The following is a 21,249-nucleotide window of genomic DNA, read 5'->3' on the forward strand; positions in this document are numbered from 1 at the left end:
ACTACTTCACATGATGATTTTGATAAACAATGTTGCTTAGCTTTTTCATTCATCTATAAATTGTTGCAATAGTGCAACAAATATTAGATATAAAATGATAAATTACACTAATCTTCATTTTAGTTAAATGAAATTAGAGAACCTCTCATTTACTATTTTTGAATATTAGGTAAGGCTGGAACTTAGGTGAGCCTAATTCGGAACTTGAGTCCCGTCTGAAAATTTTAAGAGTGGGCAAAGTATTTGGGACCATGGAACGAGACTAAGTTTAAATTTTAGAGCCTAAATTTATTTTGGGCATGATTGGGATATACTAAGGAATTTGAAGTACAAGAAAAGTATATAATTTTTAATATTATAAGTTGCTTATGTAAAATAAAGTGAAATGTAGATGATTTAATATTTATCGAAGGGTATTTACCTAACTTAGACACTCTTGTTTTAGAAAATTCATAGTAATTGAATTTTAGTTAAGGAAACAAAATAATAAAGATTATAAGATTTGAGTTCTATTTATATTTTTAAAAGAATGAATTTAATTATGTTTCTTTCCAAATTCTAATAGTTGATTTTTGTCACTTGAATGGTTTTATTTTATTTTAAGTATACGTAGTTATAAACTTTAACAAATTTTATTATTATTACTTGCTCCTATAATTTAGGATGGATAGAGGAATCTGAAAAATTCATGAAATCGTGGATTGAGATGTGATGGACTATTGGGGGGTCTTGGGCTTGGCGCGTGGACTAATCCTTGACGCGAGGAACATTGATAAGGAAATTCTTTGTTGGATCAATCTCATTTGCTGTTAGGTAATGGTTAGGGCTAGTTTTGTCATTTAGGACACAAATCTAGTATTGTCATTTACTCTAGCACAGAAATCGTAATTTGTGCCGTATACGGATGTGGAGCTCAAAAAAGGTTTTTATTTCCCGCTCTTGTTTCACGGAGAAACTCAAATTTAGAATACGAATATGAGAAAAAGAATCAAAGCAGAATATGACACTTCTTCAAACCGACCAGTCATCCTAGACTAATTCTGCGCAAGTACTGACAAACAAAGGGTTCGCTTCCATGCAGCAAAACTCCTACATAGTACCTCCACCCACCAATCACACGTTGCCACGTCAGAATGCTGACTGATCACAAATATAAGTGATGTGAACCACCTAACAACGCTCGTGCTTCAACGACTTGCAAGCTGCTTGACTCCATACACATCCTTTTTAGGGGTAAGGAATCCACACACATCTTTTTGTCCAAAAAAAATGCAGGCTTTTTATCATCCTAATTTTTTTTCTTTCTAAATGAACACATCCTTTTGATCATGTTTGGGTTTTGAATCCTTCCCCTCTTTTTTGGGATGAGGAGGTTATAATGCTAGTCCAAATTATTTCTTATGATTCTAAATTCTTCAATTGTTAGCCGAGGCGGACCTAAAACTTTAAATAAGAAAGAACAAGACTGAAATTTTGTAATAATTTCAAGAGAGCATTAGCACCCCACTTGCACATAGGTCCGTACATGATTGTTAGATTAACTATATTCCAAACTCAATGTGAAGCACAATAGTTTCACTTCATGTGTCATTTTTAGTTTTAAATTAACAACATTTCCAAAAGTTCTACCATATTTCGTTTTCACCTTTGCAAGAATCTTCCAAATCGGTTTCAGCATCAATTCAGAACAACAATTTCTCTAGAATCTTAGTCTCTGGTGTATTCGCGTTCGGAGACGATGATCCTGTCTTGTGAACTTTAGCATATGATAAATTGATTTTTCATGTACTTCAAAAAAAGAACATCTGGTAAACATAATCCTGGTATCAAACCAAACATATATACATACATGATACATATAAATTGAAAAGGAATCAATGCCAATTTCATGCAAATACACATATCAACTAAGAAATAAGCATATGAACAATTTTTGAGGTATGTGGAAAATGAATATTCCTATTTTTTCTCATGCTATCTAAACTTCAAAAGTATGATTTGGCCATTATGCACAAAATGTATAAGCAAATCACACAGATCTAATGTTATTTTCCAATTTAAGTTAAAATGATCTTCAGCACATCAATTCTTTTGGCATTTCCCTCTCAGCTACAAAACCAAATAAAGATAAAAAAAAAAAAGAAAAAAAAAGAAAAAAAAAGAGAAAGGAATTCTCTTCTGTACTTTTCAGTTGTCATCAACACTTTTCTACTAAGTAATAAAATTCAATGATTAAAATACCCAATTATCAAGGTGTGAAGACACAAAACACAAAATTAAGGGAAGATAAAAAATAAATTATTTCATTTTTTTATAAACAACATCAATCTATTAGATGTTTGATGGTCTAAATAACACAGGGTGTCACCACTCCCTTAAAGAGCCGGACAAACTAGTTGCTCTTAAGTGAATCCCCTAAAATTACATACACTACTAATCCAATTTTAGATCATTTGCCGCTTTCCTAAAATATAAATATTCAATTATTGTAAATGAATAAAACTATGATAGATTCAGAGGGACAACACACAAAAGGGAAAGACAAAGTAGAAGCAGAGAGTAAAGAAAGCTTACAGTGTCGAATTACCAAAAGTGCTGCAATTTCAGGGAAATAACCTGTTCTCACAAACATCCATCATGATATGAAATCAACACACATATATTTACAGACACACAAACCAAAAGTAGATTATCCAACTACTTTGAAACAACGCAGCAGCGCTAATTACTTCAAGTAGTTCTTTCCCTAATAGTGTCTTCTCATCATCATCATCATTATTGCCTTTAGAAGAATCCTCTGAAGCAACTAAATAATGCACAATATGTGTTCATTGCGGTAGTAGTCTGCAGGTTGGACAATACCACTTCCCTCTGAATCTTGTCTCTGGTGTGAGCCCAACACATGCATAGTGGAACCATTCACCTCCTTGGCACTGTAAACATGATAACAATTATCTTGAGTCTTGAACAAAAAAACATATAATTGGTAGCTTCAGACTAATTTATAAATTGTGACGTCTAAAAGGCTATGACACAAAATTCCTATTCAAGTTCATTCAGTTAAAAAGAAGAAGATAAAATGAATTTCTTTCAGTAGTTATTTCTCTATAATAGTTCCAGAGTGGGATTGATTTTGGCTTATCTAAATATACATTTGTACTCTTTACGGTACCGGGTGCTAGAATCACCTTTTGATTTATGGTGCCCATAAAAGCCACTAAGAGCTCCAACAACTGAAGTGTGATTTGACACAACGCACCCATTCTCTACTAAAGCCTAAAAATGCATCCTGCTGGGGTGAGCACTTCTTGTTAACAATAATAGATCCACCCGAAAGTGGTAAAATTTTAGCTCTAGGTGATTTGATATAACAGTTGCTGGCCCTGCTGGGTAGGCACACATTCCTCAACCCCAGGTATCAGGCTTACTGGTACGCATTCAACAACCCTAAGTATTAGGCTTCTATTTATTTGCATCTCCATTCCAACCCAAACTCCTATGCTATGCAAACGTATAGTTAGGATCCATCCATCTTTATACTAGTTTTAGGTATACAAACCGAAGGGGAGAAAAAAAGAAAACGGTTAAAAAGAAAAATGGTTTTATGTCACTAGAGGGGTAACAAATGCTATGACATGATTTTTACCTAACTTTTGCTCTCTCCCACATCTTCTTTAACTAGTCAATCAATCAATCAATTATTATTATTTCCTGGCAAGGATGGGGAGCAGAGAGGATGGGGTGAGTCGAACTTGGACTGCACGACTCAGGGAGTGCCTCAATCAATCATTTAACTCCATCCATCTCAGAGAATTTGGTAGATAGAGGGAGAGGCAGATAGTTCAGCACAATAGGAAATGTTTGAAATTACTATTTTATTATTTGTATTATTGAGTAAAAATAAGTAGAAATTAGTATCTAGGGAGAAACTCATATTATTACACCACAAGAAAGTTGGGCCTCATAAGTTTTGTGTCAATCCACATTCGGGCGTATGGTTATGGCATATGTCAATACATCAGACATTTGCCTTTCAGCTCACACTTTGTTGGTTTTGTATGTATCCTGACCCACACTTATAATCACGTCCCCTGCCAGATTTTCTATATCTCCAAGTATTGATTTACATGTAAACCCCATAAGCATTTTTTGGCAGATTTTTTTTCAAAGATTTTGCACCATGTTCTTGCATCCAAAAATATTCTATATCTAATAAATAGATGTCAACAAGATACGAAGAAAACCAAGTATAGAACAACTACTGAAAAAGGAAAAAAGAAGAAGGTGAACATACATTTTCATTGTCACAGGCAATCATATCTCCAAAAGACACCTGAAAGATTAAGGTAATTATAGTATGTTACTGAACATAGTTACCAAATCATTCAAGTGTCAAACACTTCAAAACATGCAAGAGGATTTAAGTTGAGAAAGAATTAAAAAATGGAAGGAACAGTAGAGCAGAAGTCAGAACCTGATGACAGACACAGTAGGTAGGTTCGTTTGGATCAACAGGCAGCTCTACATCAATAGGTGCAGCAAAATCCTTTCTGAGGGTGCTTGGAGGAGGCATGAGCTCAAAATCCCTGTCACGCTCCCGGTCCCAGTCCCTGTCTGTGTAATCGAGCCTTTTTAATTGAGGTGTTCCGTAGAAAGATTTGCGTTTTTCATTTTTGGGGACTATAGCTAATGGGGGAAGGATTGCTGGCTCATCTGGTGGTATTTTACCCTCTGCAAATATCAAATAAAAGGAAAATTGGCAAACCTAAACTACATAAGAAAATTACCTCAACTATTTATAATTCCCAGATGGAGAACTCTTACAAGAATAAAAAAGTTTGTGTTGCTAGACCACATTGAACACCCCCTCAAGGAATTGTTTGCACCCAAGAGGAGTCGAACCTTAGACCTGATACTTCCTGAGGCACCAGGGCCAAGTGACCTACCCACTTGAGCCAACCCCTTGGGCAAAAAGAACTTTATAGTGTTGTCGCAGTCTAAAAAATTTCTAGTGGTCTACATAAAGCCTCATCACTTTAGCTCAATTATTTTTATTATTATTATTTTTTAAACTTCCTTTAAAACTTGCATTTTGAAATTATAAGAAAACAGCACCTTGCTTTAGATCTTCTGCGAAATTGTTCAGATCCTCATCAAGACGCTTTACATGGCTATCTATCTGAAAGAATTGCAGAAGGTAAGAAATATAATAAGCTCAAACTCTCAAGAACTTAAAAGAATAAACAGACTTCGAACGAAAATATGGAGTTAATGTTCTACCATAGCATATAGTCAAAAGGATGTGCAAGAACAAACGGCTCTCAAATGGTCTAGAGCTATTGAAGAAGAAACTTGATAACAAAGTAAACATTCATCACCAACGGGCCAGTGGCCTAGCGGTACCAAGCCCCTACTTTCCAAAGGAAGGTTAGGGGTTCAAGCTTAAGTGGAGGCACATATGGGTGTGTGAGTACCAACTAAGAAAACAAAGAATTAAACATTCATCCATACTTACCACAAACCCAGTCTTCGGGCAAATTTATGCATAAAGGGAGCTTTCTTGTTGATAATGTATGTGCCAAAACCTTAGCTTGGGCAAATCTATGAATTATTAGAGTTTTCTTGCTGTTAAAAGTTACCCCCACACATGGGAGCTCTATTCTTGATAATGTATGAGTCAGAGAAAAGGAAGTGCTATACATGTCGCAATGTTTAACCAAAAAAAAAAAAAAAAAGAAAAAAGAAAAAAAATCTGAAGGTCAAATAATGACATAATGTCACCTGCCAGCATATCTTTGTCCCCTGTAACAAATAGCAGTTTCATGGGGCTTGCACAGTTTGTTAAACAACCATTAACACCCTAACACGTGAAAGGCTTGCAGTTACTGCGGTAAAGGCATAATGGTGCTTATATCACTATGTTGGAGATAGTCTTTAATCATGGTGGCAGTGGGCGTCTCCAAAGATTCTTCTTCCAATCCACAAGATCCATTAGCTGTCAAAAAGGTTTCCAACATTCAGCACCTCTCAAACAGAGAAATACAATAGAGCTCGCAATGGTGTGCTTGTTCTTGGTCTTGCAGCTTATCTTAGGATTGGAAAAGGCAATGGAGTTCTACCATTGGGTTGAGACACAATTTGGGTTCAACCATAATGAGATGATTTGGAGAGAGATTGTTTGTTTGTTGACAAGAGGGAACAGATTGAAAGCTCTTTTGAAATTTCTAAAGAAAGCAAGGAGAGAGATTGATGCGCTTGTGACTATATTAAGAGAATATGGATGCGTTAATGAATTGCAATTTAACGGATGAAGCAATTTCATTGTTAGACGTTAACTTAAAATGATTGTAATTAGTAATGATATACAAAATTTAATTTAATTTGTTGGGCTCTCCCGCGTCAGTCAATAAGCTCTGCTGAATATCAAGTGGAAGGACGTCTGTCTCTGGGAGAATTCCTGGATGTAATCTCTGGCGCTGTCAACTGCTCATCAGTCTCAACATCTCCCTGAACCTGTATCTTTGTACAAAGTTACGGAATTTCTACTTTACTATCTCTGCTCCTTCTAAATGTTTCGGGAATGACCTACAAGGGAGTGACAGGACATTGCTATCAAAATGATATAATTCATTATATCATATATGTAATTATTACTCCCCTATTAATTTACCTATCACCCACACTTCTCTTCCAAATTTTAGAATTATTTGCTACAAATGAAACCTCTACCCTATTTATAGACATCTTCTTTAAAAAGAGGATTAGAATACATTATAACCAATGGTTAAGATTTACTCTCCAAAAAACTCTTCTAGAATATCTACAACTCTACCTACTCCCTATTTTCCCAACTACTACAACTTTCTAGAATTCTCCCATACTCCACCATTCTCTACACAACTCTGAAAGACTCCCTAATCATATTATCTACACATGCCCAGACATCATGCAGAGTCGTCCTCAGCTCTCATGTGTTGCATGCGCGGTGACAATAAGCTTTGGTTATTAAATGACAGTCATTACGTTTAATGATGATTAATTACTTACGTTGTCTTGACAACAATAAAACCTCACAAGCTCATAAGCACAACAATTGAGCAAAAACAACAATAATTTTAACTCACAAGCTCATAAGCTTGCCGTGCCAATAAAACCTTCTCAGTGCAGAGGCTCAATGCATTGTCCTGGTTCGCCTCAATTTCCTTTCTCATTTTCTCGGATGCTGCCTCGTCTGCTTCACCGTTTCCTTTCTTGGAGCCCTGAGAAGCCAAACCCAAGCAGTACCTTGTCTGCTGCCTAGTTTGATTTACCATAGCTTTAACCCAAATTTCAAACAACATTATAATTTGAAGTATCATAAGTTTCTAACAGAAACACAAAAACCCTAATAAATAACAAATATATGTATGTATATGTATATGTCTGTATATATAGATAGAATGTATTCAATTTCACAAATATGTAAAGGGGAAACCTTGGGAACGATCGTCGAGTTCTCTAACGGTATTGAGAACTCTCTGTAGCTCTGCAGGCAATGTGCTTGCATCTATTTGAAATTCGGATTCAATACCCAACACAAAGTTAATGAAATTTCAAAAATAAAAAATAAAAAATTGAAAGCAAAAAGTACAAATAGAGGGAATTGCAGAGAAGCATACACTCCAAGTAGTCGTCGACGAAAACTCCGGTCCGAGCAATTGCCATGTGAGTAGGATGTTTTCCCTTCTAGGGTTTGCAGTTTGAAAGGGTAGAGCGAGCTTTCGAGGGAGGCAAAGCATAGAACAGGGAGACGACGTCGTCGAGTGGGGTTTGTGTTTATGCAGTTCAATTTTCCTTGGCAATAGGGCTAAAGTCAAGGCATCAAACCCTCTAAAGTGCAGCAGATAAATTCCAAATATTAAAACAAATTTTTTTTTTGAAAGCAATAAATGGCAAAGATCGTGACTTTTAAAAAAATTAAATTTATTTCTTAATTAATTGCATAAATTCCTCTAAACTATAATAAAGTTTTTACTCTAACCACAAATTCCAAATTTCCAAGAAATAACATACAATTGTTTTAAAGTTTTAGAGTTTTGCATAATAAATCTTGAAAATAATTTAATGATTTTCAAGACATATCTGGCGACTAATTTGCAAACTTATTTATCATGGGTTAATTTTATTTTATTTTTTTAAAAAAATTTCTCTCATGGATCCTAATTCACTATTATACATTTTTTTCCCCCAAAACCGAGACCGTTGGTTACCGTTGGCCATTGTGAAGCCTCCATATAAGATTTGCGAGGCAGAGATATATATATATATATATATATATATATATATCATACTATATAGTGTGTGTCGGTTTGTACAACATATATATATGCACTTTGAGAGAGAGACAGAAAGAGTGTGCGCGAGTTTAGTATTTGACTTTGTTGTTAGCTTCCCTACTTGTCTTTGTAATTCCAATTAGCTGCTAAGGAATAGGAAAAGGTATATGATAGAGCTCTTTCTTCTTCGTAGGCATTGATGGTGACTCAAATTCAAGGATTCATGGTTCCAAACCCAATTTCGCTTTGTGAGTCCTTCTCAAATTCCTTGTTTCATCATTTCTCGCGCAAATCAACCAGAAAGTTTCAAAAGGTAATTCTCATTTCTACTTCAATTGTTTTCCATGAGACCTGTGTTGTTTTGCTAATATACTAGCTCTCATATTGATTTTGTGTCTTTTCCCTTTTCCCCATTTTGTGGGAATGTTTCAGTACTTTTTTGGTAATGTGGGTAAATTAAATTTGGCTGCTTTTGGTACTACTGCGATTTCTCAAGCTCTTAATGAATTTCCGGTTGAAGAAATGGAAGGAGGTCAAATTGATTCTCTCAATTTGATGGGACGGCGTGAAGTTTCCGCGAATCATCAGACTTACCTCTGGCTCTTAGAAGGATGTCTCAACTCTGGCTCTTTTGTAGATGCTAAGAAGCTTCATGGGGCGATCTTGAAGTCTGGTTTTGGCGCGGAGGATGCCATTTGTAGCCGGCTTGTCGATGTTTATGTTGCTTTTGATGATTTAGATAGTGCACTCCAGCTTCTTGACAGTTTGCCAAAGAGAAGTGTATATTTTTGGAATAAAGTAATTTCTGAATTTGTTGGAAAGAAGCTCACGGCTAGAGTATTGGGAATGTTTTCACGAATGCTAGCAGAAAATGTGGTTCCACATGAAATTATATTGAAAAATGTTCTCAGGGCATGCGGTGGTGGTAAGTTCACTTTCCATTGTGTTGAACAGATTCATGCTAAGATTATCCGTCTTGGTTTTGCTGCAAGTCCAATTGTTTGTAATCCATTAATTGATTTGTATTCGAAGAGTGGGTTTGTTAGTTCTGCTAGAATGGTATTTCAAAGATTATCTTTGAGGGATAGTGTTTCTTGGGTTGCTATGATCTCTGGTTTATCTCAAAACCAACATGAAGAAGAAGCCATTCTCCTATTTCATGAGATGCTTGTGTCAGGAACTATCCCCACTCCATTTAGCTTTTCAAGTGTTATAAGTGCCTGCACGAAAATAGAGTTATTTAAGATTGGAGAGCAGCTTCATGCCCTTGTTTTCAAATGGGGACTTGCATCTGAAACTTACGTTAGTAATGCTCTTATTACATTGTATTCCCGTGGTGGGAACTTGATATGCGCTGAACAAATTTTGAGCAAAATGCCTTACAGGGATGAAATTTCGTATAATTCACTCATCTCAGGGCTGGCTCAGTGCGGATTCAGTGAGAGGGCTCTACTGTTATTTGAGAAAATGCAGCTTGATTCATTCAAACCTGATTGTGTTACAATTGCAAGCCTCTTGAGTGCCTGTGCATCAGTTGGTGCTCTTCATAAGGGAGAACAACTCCACTCATATGCAATAAAGGCTGGTGTTTCTTCAGATATCATTATTGAGGGTTCCTTGCTTGACCTTTATGTGAATTGTTCCGACATTGAAATTGCCCGTGAATTCTTCCTTACAACTCAGACTGAAAATGTGGTTCTATGGAATGTGATGCTAGTGGCTTATGGGCAGATGGGTAATCTGAGTGAGTCACTCCAGATATTTTCTCAGATGCAGATTGAAGGCTTGAGACCTAATCAATACACCTACCCAAGTATATTGAAAACATGTACTTCCGTGGGAGCTTTGGATCTAGGAGAGCAAATCCATACCCAAGTCATTAAGACTGGCTTTCAGCCAAATGTTTATGTTTGTAGTGTGCTTATAGATATGTATGCCAAGCACGGAAAACTGGACACTGCTTGGAAAATTCTTAGACGACTCAATGAAGAAGATGTTGTATCCTGGACAGCTATGATTGCTGGCTATGCTCAACATGATTTGTTTGGCGAAGCTCTTAAACTCTTTCAAGAAATGCAAGACCAAGGGATTCGTTCAGACAACATAGGATTTTCAAGTGCGATCAGTGCATGTGCTGGAATTCAAGCACTCAATCAAGGACAACAAATTCATGCTCAATCAATTGTCTCTGGTTACTCTATGGATCTTTCAATTGGAAATGCACTGGTTTGTCTTTATGCTAGATGTGGTAGAATACAAGATGCATACTTAGCATTTGACAAAATTGATGCTAAAGATAATATTTCATGGAATGGATTGATATCGGGATTTGCTCAGAGTGGGCACTGTGAGGAAGCATTACAGGTGTTCTCTCGAATGAATCGAGCTGGAGTAGAAGCTAATATATTCACATTTTGTTCTGCTGTTAGTGCTGCTGCCAATACAGCAAACATAAAACAAGGGAAGCAGATTCATGCTGAGATAATAAAAACAGGGCATGATACAGAAACTGAGGTCTCCAATGCTTTAATCACATTGTATGCAAAATGTGGGAGCCTTGATGATGCCAAAAAAGAATTCCTTGAAATGCCCGAGAAAAATGAAGTTTCATGGAATGCCATGATTACAGGCTACTCTCAACATGGATATGGTACTGAAGCAATAAAACTCTTTGAGGAAATGAAACAGCTTGGTGTGATGCCAAACTATGTCACCTTTGTAGGTGTTTTAGCAGCCTGTAGCCATGTGGGTTTGGTAGACATGGGGCTCAGCTATTTCAAATCCATGAGCGAAGAGCATGGCCTAGTGCCTAAACCAGAACATTATGCTTGTGTAGTAGATATTCTTGGACGAGCTGGCTTTGTGAGCCGTGCAAGAGACTTTATAAAGGGGATGCCAATTGAACCAGATGCCATGGTCTGGCGGACCCTCCTAAGTGCTTGCACAGTTCATAAGAACATGGAAATTGGAGAATTTGCCGCCCATCATCTTCTAGAACTGGAATCTGAAGACTCAGCAACTTATGTTCTCCTTTCTAATATGTATGCACTGGCTGGAAAATGGGCTTGTAGGGATCAGACGAGGCAAATGATGAAAGACAGAGGTGTTAAGAAAGAGCCTGGTCGTAGCTGGATTGAGGTGGAGAACTCAGTTCACGCATTCTTTGTGGGCGATAGACTCCATCCGCTGGCGGATAACATATATGAATACTTAGAGGATCTGAACAAAAGGGCTGCTGCTATTGGTTACGTACAAGACCGTTACAGCCTTTTGAATGATACAGAGCTGGGGCAGAAAGACCCAACTGTGCACATTCACAGTGAAAAACTGGCTATTACTTTTGGTCTCCTAAGCTTGTCAAGTACAATACCGTTGCGTGTGATTAAGAACCTTCGTGTCTGCAATGATTGCCATAATTGGATTAAGTTTGTATCAAAGATTTCAAACCGGACTATTGTAGTACGAGATGTATACCGCTTTCATCATTTTGAAGGAGGTTTCTGTTCGTGTAAAGATTATTGGTAACTTAAACTGCAGAAATTTGATCAGGGAAAGAAGGTTGAGTGATTAGGCACTTGAAGTTTTGATAATACATCTTAGTCTCCAAGGCAAGGATGATGATGACAATCTTTGTCTCCAATGATGATTTTGGCCTCTACTTATTATGACAGCATTTGGTAATTTCTTCAGCCTCCACCTTTTATTTTTTTTCTAGCATGCTTTTAAAAAGTAACAAAATAGACTGTGATTTTGGTAAAAGAATCTTTTTCCTATACTTCCTCCACTTTGTCTGTTTCTTTCATCACGTCTCCAAAATAATACTTCTACAGCTGTTCTATAAGTTACCTCAATGAGCTTGCAAGGTATGTTTATTTGGTTTCTTTATTATATCCAAGGCTAATAAAAATCTCTTTTTACTGGTTTTCTATATTGTATCCAAGGATAATAACAAATTCTTTTCTCTGATAAGTAGTTACTTCGCTGGTTATTCCTATCCTCGCTTTATTTGCTTTTGTCAGGTGAAGGAATCAAACAAACAGAGATCCTTCTGACGAGCTTTTACTTTGTGCTTGTTCTCTCTGGGTTATTCTATTGAAATTCGATGGTACTGGAACTGTTATGAGGCTCTCCAATTCACTTCCAACTTAATTTATCTTTGCAAGACACGGTGCTTTCAAGTTTGTGCTGCTCTGATGTGCTTGAGAGCATTGTCAACAGCAATTTGGTTCTTCCTTGGCGAGCTTTTTCAGCACTTGCCCTTTTGTATCTGGAGCTTTGAAGAGGTAAGCTTTCAAATATTCTCCGTCTTTCTCCATTGGGAATGAGGGCTGCATGATGGTTAATAGACCTCCCCTAGGCATAGAAACTCTTCCTCCCCCAATTCATGCAAGGCAGGGTTCAATCTCAGGTCTTTGGTATGAATACCAAGAGAATACAGAATACTCGACTGATAAGATTACATGCAAATGCAACACCCAGCTAAAAAATTCCTAGGACTAGTCTCGGTTCTTGAGAGCCTTCTCTAACAAATCTTTGTGATGATCCGTCTCTTGTCTTCCTCGAATCTACCATTTAATACGTTACTATCATCAACTATTTAGGACTGTATTACTTTAATCTTCAGCAGATGTCTCCACGTTAACGTCTTTAATAAGTGTGTCATCTTCTGATTGATTGTTATAAAAGGCTATATAACATAAGGGTATAAAAACAATCTATAGTAGAGCTTCATCTTAAATTCATCCATTCCACTCTTGCTGCACTACTTCTACTCTCCAGTCAGCACCCAATTCAGGGTACACTCATTTCTACTGTATTCATCAAAAAAGTGAATAATATGACACTCCAACCTTCTTGGACAAATAATGGCAGAAATACCTTTTGCCTTGATGTTGCACTCGATAATTGGCATCCGGTTTATTATCATCATTGCATAGAAGATTACAAGAGAACCAAAGCTTTGTTTATCGATATTTATTTTCTCCTTGTGTTCTGTTCCACAGGAATGTCTTCATGCCGCATTCAAGGAGACTATAAGATCACGTAAATCGGCTTTCCCTGCAAGCCCTTATGAGATGATAGTCCTTTCTTGCCATTGTTATAAAAAATAGTAAGTTTTGATTCTCGCCAATTTCTTGATCGTGGTGCATATATGCAGATCAAAGTTTGGTGATTTAAGTTTGGTTCGGGAAATCAGGTACCATGAGTTATAAACAGGTAGTAGAGAAACACAAGGCTTGGACTTTGCAAAATGATTCTTTCAAATAGAAAGTTGAAGAAGATTTTCACACAAATTGTACAGATAAAGGTGAATTTTATTTAGTTGAGGAAATGAAATCCCCAGTGGACTGCTGACCTTGAAAGATGAAAACTACTGCAAAACTTGGACATATTTGAGATCTAATTATTTTTTGCTTTTTCATTGTTGTTGACCTGAGAGATTGTCATCTCTGATCTAAAGAAGTTTTGAGACGATTTGCCCCCTTTTTGCACAGCCCTGTTTGTACCATGTACTCTTTTTTTGATTCTGTTCAATTTACTAGCTTATGTATAAATTAAAATTGAAATAAAGAGATTTATTTAAAAAAAAAAAAATTATAATCACAGCTCTATGCTTGTGGGCCTAGGGCTTATGTAGAGCTATTTTTTTTTTTTAAAAGAAAGTGTTAAGTTTGAATGGGACTCTAATCAGTACCATAGTTCAACTTCTGAAATTCTTCTGGTTAGAAATTTCACAGTCCATTTTATTTTGGAAAAGTGATGAAAGAAACAGACAAACTGGAGGAGGTATAGAAAAAAGATTCTTTTACCAAAATCACAGTCCATTTTAAGATTATATGGCAAAAGGCCCCTTAATTAATCCAAACTTAGAATAGATTAATTAAGGGGCCTTTTGCCATATAATCTGAAAATGGATTGTGTTGCATTCTCATCATTTAAGGTGAGATGCAGGTTCTCTAACGTGTTGTTTTGGTCCAATCTTTTGCGCGCTTTCTGGGACTAATGCTTCATTTGGTAGGAAAATGGAAAATGAAGGGAAAGAAAAGGAGAGATGGAGATCACCCTCCAGTACACATGATGAATGGAGTGATAAATAGGGGTGGGACTCAGGCTTGTCAGGCACATCAAACCCAATGTTGTAATATCTTACTGTCAAGTCCGACATACCAATATATACCAATCGTATCAACCGACATACCTAAGCCCAAGCCCAAGTTTCGTTCCGATATACCAATCGCATCAACAGACATACCTAAGCCCGAGTTTCGATATACCAATCGCATCAACCGACAAAGGTATGACGAAAATCAATTGTAATATGAAATCTCATATGGTAAATTCATGATTGATAATACTATAAATAGTTTAATTTAAATATAAAAATTATAAAATATTCTTATATTTTGGTTCTTTGGATTTTTCGGATTTCCTTATAAAAATTATTATCCCATGGTCTCAACTACCTTACCCACTCCGTACAATTTTCTTTTTCGGCAAGAATAGGTTGCTTAGTTAGTTGGTTAGTCCCGCCCAAGACCCACCCCTAATAATAAAACCTTAATTTTTTTGTCAGATGTATCATTTTCTATTTGAATAGACTACACAAGCGTTTCTCCAGACAATAATAATATATCTCTCACATCAAAATATTAGTTTCATTAGCAATACAATTGTGATCAATTCATCTCAACATTCTCAGTAAACATCAAAAACTTCGTGTAGCTCATATGTCAAGAATACATGCCAAAAGAAGTCATCGCGAATCCCACCACCTAGCTATAGCTGGACAAGTCACCTCTCGACCAAATACTCCTCGCTATCAAAATATACATATGCTGATAGGTACTAGTATCATAAGAAGAAAAAAGTAGTCAAAAACTAACCTAATTGGCCACTAATCAAACAGATCCTATACCAACTGGGGATTGCTCTCTTGATTCACTTGTAAATTGCTAAACTCGTATACCTCTACTGCATCGTTTATTAAAAACATCGATGAGCTCGTCGGATGTTTCCAGCCTCTACATATATTACATTTCACCAATGATGACCTTTGTCTAACATCTTTCAAAACTCTTCTTTTTCTGAATAAAATTTACCTTCCCAATTAAATTGTGGTTCTTGGTTCTGTGCTTCACAAGCTGCTATCATCACAAGGGGGCTATACCACAGGAATACCATCTTTTGGGCTTGCAATGACCATGAGTATTGCTGAAAGAGATCCTTGCTTTGTGCAAATAAGGTCTTTATAAATTCTGGAAACAGTTACCACTCTATCAAGTTTGTTCGTGTGTATTTTGGTAAGCATAGGGTCGTTTCTTGAGAGATAAAAAAGAAAATAAACTTTGGAGAGGAGTACAGAGCAAAACATATATCATAATTTCATCTAAAATATGATGGGAATTTTGGAGTCTAAGGCTGTCAAAATTCATCTAATTAATAATATTTACTTCTCTCAGAACTTTTGCAGCATCCTCCGGAAAAACAGGATTTATGTAGCATCCAGTTGCCATCTCAAAACCCGCAGCCCCTGTTAATTGGGGTACTATCTGCAAAAACCAGTGAGAATAAGGCAACTGCAAAGGGGTGACCTCAACTGGAGAAGTGTGAATCATGAAATTGAATGGCGGATCATTTAACTGCAAGGACATCTTTATAAGCATAAGTTTCAGTAGCCCTCCGAGATCAACTGCCTGCAACAAATGCGCACATTATGTAGTGTTTCAATATTTTAAATTACAAACAAAAAGTTGAAATTTCACGATCACCAATAAGTGCAATAAAATAATATTTCTTTTGCACAACAATTTACTGCTGTGAATGATGCGGCATTCTAATTGCCATGAATTTTCTCTACCTGATCTAACTCAGTGTTCATGTTGTCTTCATTATCATTAAGGTCAGCAATAATCTACCACTAAGCCTTGGCTCATTTGGAATCTTCTCATCCTCCCATATGTGGGGTTGAGGGTTCAGAAAGAAAAAAAAGTCAGCAATAATTTATAGCAACATCCTTAGCATATACCTTAGTTGAAGCTAATCCTTGTACTTCATTAGTCAATTGTTTTCTTCATCCAAAACAATTTTTGTTTCCCCTTTTTCTCATAAATAAACAAATTGGATACATAAAGAAATAATATACCAACATGAAATTTGAAGGAAACAGTGGTGGAATGGAAGTAATGTGCTTCAACTTTATGTATGTTAAGAAAGCAGCACCAGCCCTTCATCTCTTCTATTCCTCCTCAGCCATTACTTTCCAATGCCATAAGTCCCATAACTAAACTATTTCTCGAAACTTACCCCACCATCATATTAACATTTTTGTGCTTCACTGGCAGTGAAAAACAGTTACCACAAGCGCTAGTCCCAACTATTTTAAAACTGGCTGAGAGGTATATTATAAGATAAAAGGTAATTGGCCAGTGGTCACTAACCAATGCAGCTCGTAAACTTCAATTTAACTAAACCACTTTCCGGTAGTTTTACCTTCTATTTGACCAATTAAGGTAAGCAATGAATGTTAAGAGTATTCTATAGTGATTAGTTCTGAAATGAAGTTGACTTTTATTATGAATCTCTTCTTTTGTTTCTTCCCCTTGTCTTGCTTTCACTCACAGGCAAAACAAGTACTTTCAAAAACCTACTGAGACAAGGCCAACCCTTGTATAAGAAAGCCTATAATTTTTATTGTCATCGTCTCTAATATGTTCAAAATTATTCAGCAAAAGTGACATCTGATTACCAATTCACATTTTACTTTCTAGAAAACAAATTGGTACAATATTTTACAAGATTAAAGGAGCACTGATGATTACCTTCTCTCCATCTAGTTCATGGAAATGGGAGGTGTGTTCCTGAGGAATGATCCACATCTCAAAAGGGAATGTAGCAGCAAAGGGAACAATTGAAATGAAATGGGTTGACTTATCAATTAGAAGGTCATTCAATGGATTCTCACAAAGACTACATTTCCCCTTCTGATCAAAGTACTCCTTCATATTCTCCATACGGGCAGAAACTGTGGGGGGTACAATTGGAAGGGCCATTAACTGACTGTGAGAATGACTCATGGATGCCCCAGCTGAAGCACCATGGTTTTTGAACACCTTCAAATAACAAAACCAACATCAATTAATATCAGTTATCCTTACCAAAGGAAAATATTTAATTTACTAAAATACAAAATATTTAATTTAATAAAAAAAACAAGAAATTTAATGATAATGTGTATGTGCAAATAACATCAACCGCGCTTGGTGAAAGAATATTAAAATAACTTATCCCAAAGACCCACATTTTTCCAAACCAACCATTGTACAAATTCATCTGTCATATATGTTGTGGGTGTCAAAGTGACATGGCAATCCATCCTTCAATCTATAAATTTATCTCTTTGAATAGGAACTTATTAATTAAATCCCATTTACATTTTCACAGTAACACAGTCATACTGCCCTAGACCCCGGGCACATTCACATTTTTGCAGTAACAATCTCACGATGTTATGGCTCACCAAGCTCATGACCACGGGCTCAAGATCCTAATCATGATGCCGTAGACCTGTATTATGCCATTTTCATATTCACATGTAAGCATCCCAGGGATCCTAATACCTCTCCGATTGCTTCATGTTTTGACCACATGTACTCTTTCATCACAAGACTAGTTTAAACTAAATTTCCTCCAATTCCAATTCCATGCAACGGAACATAGCATCAAAAACCTCAAATAATTGTAACAGAATATACCAATCACTCGTACTACCCTAGACCCCGGGCACATTCACATTTTTGCAGTAACACCCTCCCGATGTTAGGGCTCACCAAGCTCATGACCACGGGCTTGAGTCGTGCCGTAGTCCTGTGTCATGCCTACCTCCACCGCTCACCTTTCCTGTGGATACCACATGGCATTTTCATATTCAGAGGTAAGCATCCCAGGGATCCTAATACCTCCCCGATCGCTTCATGTTCTGACCACATGTACTCTTTCATCATAGGACTAGTTTAAACTAAATTTCCTCCGATTCCAATTCCATGCAACCAAACAAAGCATCAAAAACCTCAAATAATTGTAACAGAATATACCAATCACTCTGATGAATTATTAACGTAATCCAAATGAGTTGATTATTTTTTATGGAATTTGTTAAATATAAACTAGACCCACTTGTAATGTCACTTGATCAACAAGTTAATTGTACTGGACTACGCTTTCAGTTTTTATGTAGCATAAATCATTGCAATAAACATAAACCCACAAATTACGAACTATAAACAAGTAAAAGAACACTGAAAATCAGTAACAAACCTGAACGTATTTGATGGAATCATGACTGAGAAGTTGCTCGATCCTCTTCTTATAAGCTAGTAAAACTTCTCCGACCTCGACCGGCGAGAGATCGGACAGGTGAATCGGGTGAACCGGCGTCTCGATCACAACATCGTGATACCCAAACCCGATCATTGCCGACCCACCGGTATTAGGGTTAGGGTTGGGGTTTTGGGTTAGTGAGGGTTCGAGGTCTCTTCTGAGAGCAGGGTATAGGTTCTGTATGACTCTGATTTTCCAATTGGAGGTGGAATCTGGTGGGACGCGGAAGATTTCGGGCGCACATTCGTGTTCATGCCCTGCGCAGAAGGGGCACTCTGATTGGTTGTTGTTAGGGTTAGGATTAGATTTGGATTTGCAATCGGAAGGTCGCCGAGCTCTGGCCGGAGAGAAAATGACCCACCGGTTGTTCACTGCGTCCTTCCTGATTTCTGGGTTTCGATCCGGTGATGCCATCTTTTCTGTAACCCACACTCTAGCGTCCAGTTTTCACATAAAATAGTCACACATACTACTGAGACCAATTTAGTAGGAAAGAACACCTGCCTTGCACGTGGCATCGATTAATGAGAAGTTATTATTATTATTTTCATTTCCGAAAATTAATGGAAATATAAAAATAATAATAATAATAATGGAGAGTTAAAGCTCGCATTTCTAGTGGTGGGACAAACCCAGCAACTCGGTTTAAAATTTAGACCCCGATTTTTGTTGGATAAATGTTTTACCAATCGAACAATCGGAAGTATGTGTTTAAATTAGATATTTAATATTTAATTATTTATAGTAGGGAATTCACCTAACTTTGACACACTTAGCCTTTAGTAACATAATTTTAGTTATGGAAGCAAAATAATAAAGGATATAAGATTTTAAATTATTTCCAAATACTAATTCGTGCAATTATGAGTTTCTGACTTAGCACAAGCAATGATGCTAGACATGTAGTTTTGGCGTGGGGCCCAAGTCTCACTCCTAGTATTATCCCATAACAGCCTTCAACAAAAAGCAATGGATCATGCTTATCTAAACTAATACGAGTGTTTTGTTAAAGTGAATGTTAGTTTTTATTTGGAGCACACAAGTATCATCAGAAAATAATAATTTACTAATTAAATTTAAAAATAATTACTACTATATGTTAGGTTGAAACCAATGTCTGCCCAAAATTATCAGAATCATCAAATTTTAGAATTTAGATCCTCTTCTGTGCAGGGACGGAGTTAAGATAATTATTCACTTTTTTCTTGACGACGATGAGACGACAAAAGAAAAAAATAAAAAATAAAATAAAAAATACCTTAACAGGGATACTGGTGAAAGTACTGATTAAAATAATTTTTTCTACTGCCCTCGGGCAAATTTATGAGCACAGCCCAATTGCAGGTACGTATAGGATGATCCAACCTTGATGAATGCAGCATGTTGAACTAGATCACATGACGTATATATCTTGAACTATAGTTGCTATGTTAGTAGATCCCACTGAAGCTCCTATATATATATATATATATAAATTATTATTATTATTATTATTATCAGCCATTGAAGCTCCTTGAACAACCTGAATAACTGGTAGCATCACTCTCAAATTCAACACTAAATCTCCTCTTGGACACTATCCAAGCAATTTTCAGTTTCCAATAATACAGCAAAACTCATTGACATATTAACTAAAAGGTAATAATTACATATAAATGATACTAATGACTCATATTTATTATTTAATGGAGCTAAAGTCTCATAGTTTTCAAAGAATAAAGACATGAAAAAACATAATTTACCTTCATTGAGATACCACTTTTAAACACATGCATATATACAAAAAGTGACCATAAAAAATAGTCACTATCATATGGCTATGGTCTTACTTGAGGAGAACCCACAAGTGTGCACACGTCAAAATGCCGATTATATGTCCCCACTGTTCATGGCTACCGAAAAAGGGCATGTACAGCTTGTTCAGCTTATGATGCAGAATATTGGACCAGCTGACATAAGAAACCTAGAAGGCAGGTCAGTTGTGCCCGCTGCCATCAAAGCAAGAAACACAGGTGTGTGTGTGTGTATATATATTTTTACTATTTAAGGGTTAATATATGATATTCATAAATTGTGTTTTTTTACCAAAAATAAATACCAGATGTCCTAAATGCTATGCTGAATGGGCAATCAACATACTTATGTGCATATGATGGAAAAGAGAGGTCTCCTCTTTCCTATGCATTAGCAACAAATTACATTGAGGGCGTTCGCTACTTCTTTGGCGAAAGTAAATATACAACTGCTGCATATATACATAAGAGACCGGGATGGGGATGGCTCATTTCCCATTCATTGGGCATCCAAGAGAGGCCGGCCATGTCAATATTATCAAGGAGTTTCTCAAACTTCGCTGCGATTCAAAGGAGTTGCTCGACTACTGACGGATGTATAAATTAAATACCCGTGGATAAGGGAAGGTTGTTAAATTAACGCACTACCTCACAAGATTGAGATATGTTCTACAGATTACGATAAATATTACAGATTACTATAAGGATTAAACCTACAGATTACGATAAGGATTAAATCTATAGATAATTAAGCCTACTGATTA

At 36.5% G+C, this 21,249-nt stretch overlaps 3 protein-coding genes across 5 annotated transcripts; 1 reads left to right on the forward strand and 2 right to left on the reverse strand.

The window, feature by feature from the left end:
- Window positions 1-2,601: 2,601 nt before the first annotated feature.
- Window positions 2,602-7,875, reverse strand: LOC132293736 (PHD finger protein ING2-like). Of its 2 annotated transcripts, none has more exons than XM_059791336.1 (7): window positions 7,659-7,875; window positions 7,475-7,546; window positions 7,155-7,315; window positions 5,116-5,179; window positions 4,475-4,731; window positions 4,295-4,333; window positions 2,602-2,933 (listed from the first exon to the last, which is right to left on the reverse strand). In XM_059791336.1, the coding sequence occupies exons 1-7, from the start codon at window positions 7,702-7,704 to the stop codon at window positions 2,829-2,831; spliced, it is 744 nt and encodes a 247-aa protein (XP_059647319.1). In that variant the 5' UTR covers window positions 7,705-7,875; the 3' UTR covers window positions 2,602-2,828. The 2 variants fall into 2 exon arrangements, with proteins under 2 accessions (XP_059647319.1, XP_059647317.1); XM_059791334.1 differs by having other exon boundaries at window positions 7,125-7,315; window positions 7,659-7,873.
- Window positions 7,876-8,075: 200 nt separating this feature from the next.
- Window positions 8,076-13,910, forward strand: LOC132293735 (pentatricopeptide repeat-containing protein At4g13650). 2 transcript variants are annotated; one of them, XM_059791333.1, is made up of 5 exons: window positions 8,076-8,628; window positions 8,748-11,992; window positions 12,335-12,598; window positions 13,319-13,425; window positions 13,513-13,910. In XM_059791333.1, the coding sequence occupies exons 1-2, from the start codon at window positions 8,515-8,517 to the stop codon at window positions 11,838-11,840; spliced, it is 3,207 nt and encodes a 1,068-aa protein (XP_059647316.1). In that variant the 5' UTR covers window positions 8,076-8,514; the 3' UTR covers window positions 11,841-11,992; window positions 12,335-12,598; window positions 13,319-13,425; window positions 13,513-13,910. The 2 variants fall into 2 exon arrangements, with proteins under 2 accessions (XP_059647316.1, XP_059647315.1); XM_059791332.1 differs by having other exon boundaries at window positions 13,319-13,910.
- A 1,098-nt stretch (window positions 13,911-15,008) lies between these two features.
- LOC132293737 (ADP-glucose phosphorylase) lies at window positions 15,009-19,155 on the reverse strand. Its single transcript, XM_059791337.1, has 3 exons — window positions 18,630-19,155; window positions 17,135-17,425; window positions 15,009-16,009 (listed from the first exon to the last, which is right to left on the reverse strand). Exons 1-3 carry the CDS (start codon window positions 19,104-19,106, stop codon window positions 15,749-15,751), a joined length of 1,029 nt encoding a protein of 342 aa, XP_059647320.1. The 5' UTR covers window positions 19,107-19,155; the 3' UTR covers window positions 15,009-15,748.
- Between the last annotated feature and the right edge of the window lie 2,094 nt (window positions 19,156-21,249).

Source organism: Cornus florida, unplaced genomic scaffold (assembly GCF_030987335.1).
Source record: "Cornus florida cultivar Cherokee Brave unplaced genomic scaffold, ASM3098733v1 CherokeeBrave_3.0.0_Hap2_Chr02, whole genome shotgun sequence".
Lineage (NCBI taxonomy): Eukaryota > Viridiplantae > Streptophyta > Magnoliopsida > Cornales > Cornaceae > Cornus > Cornus florida.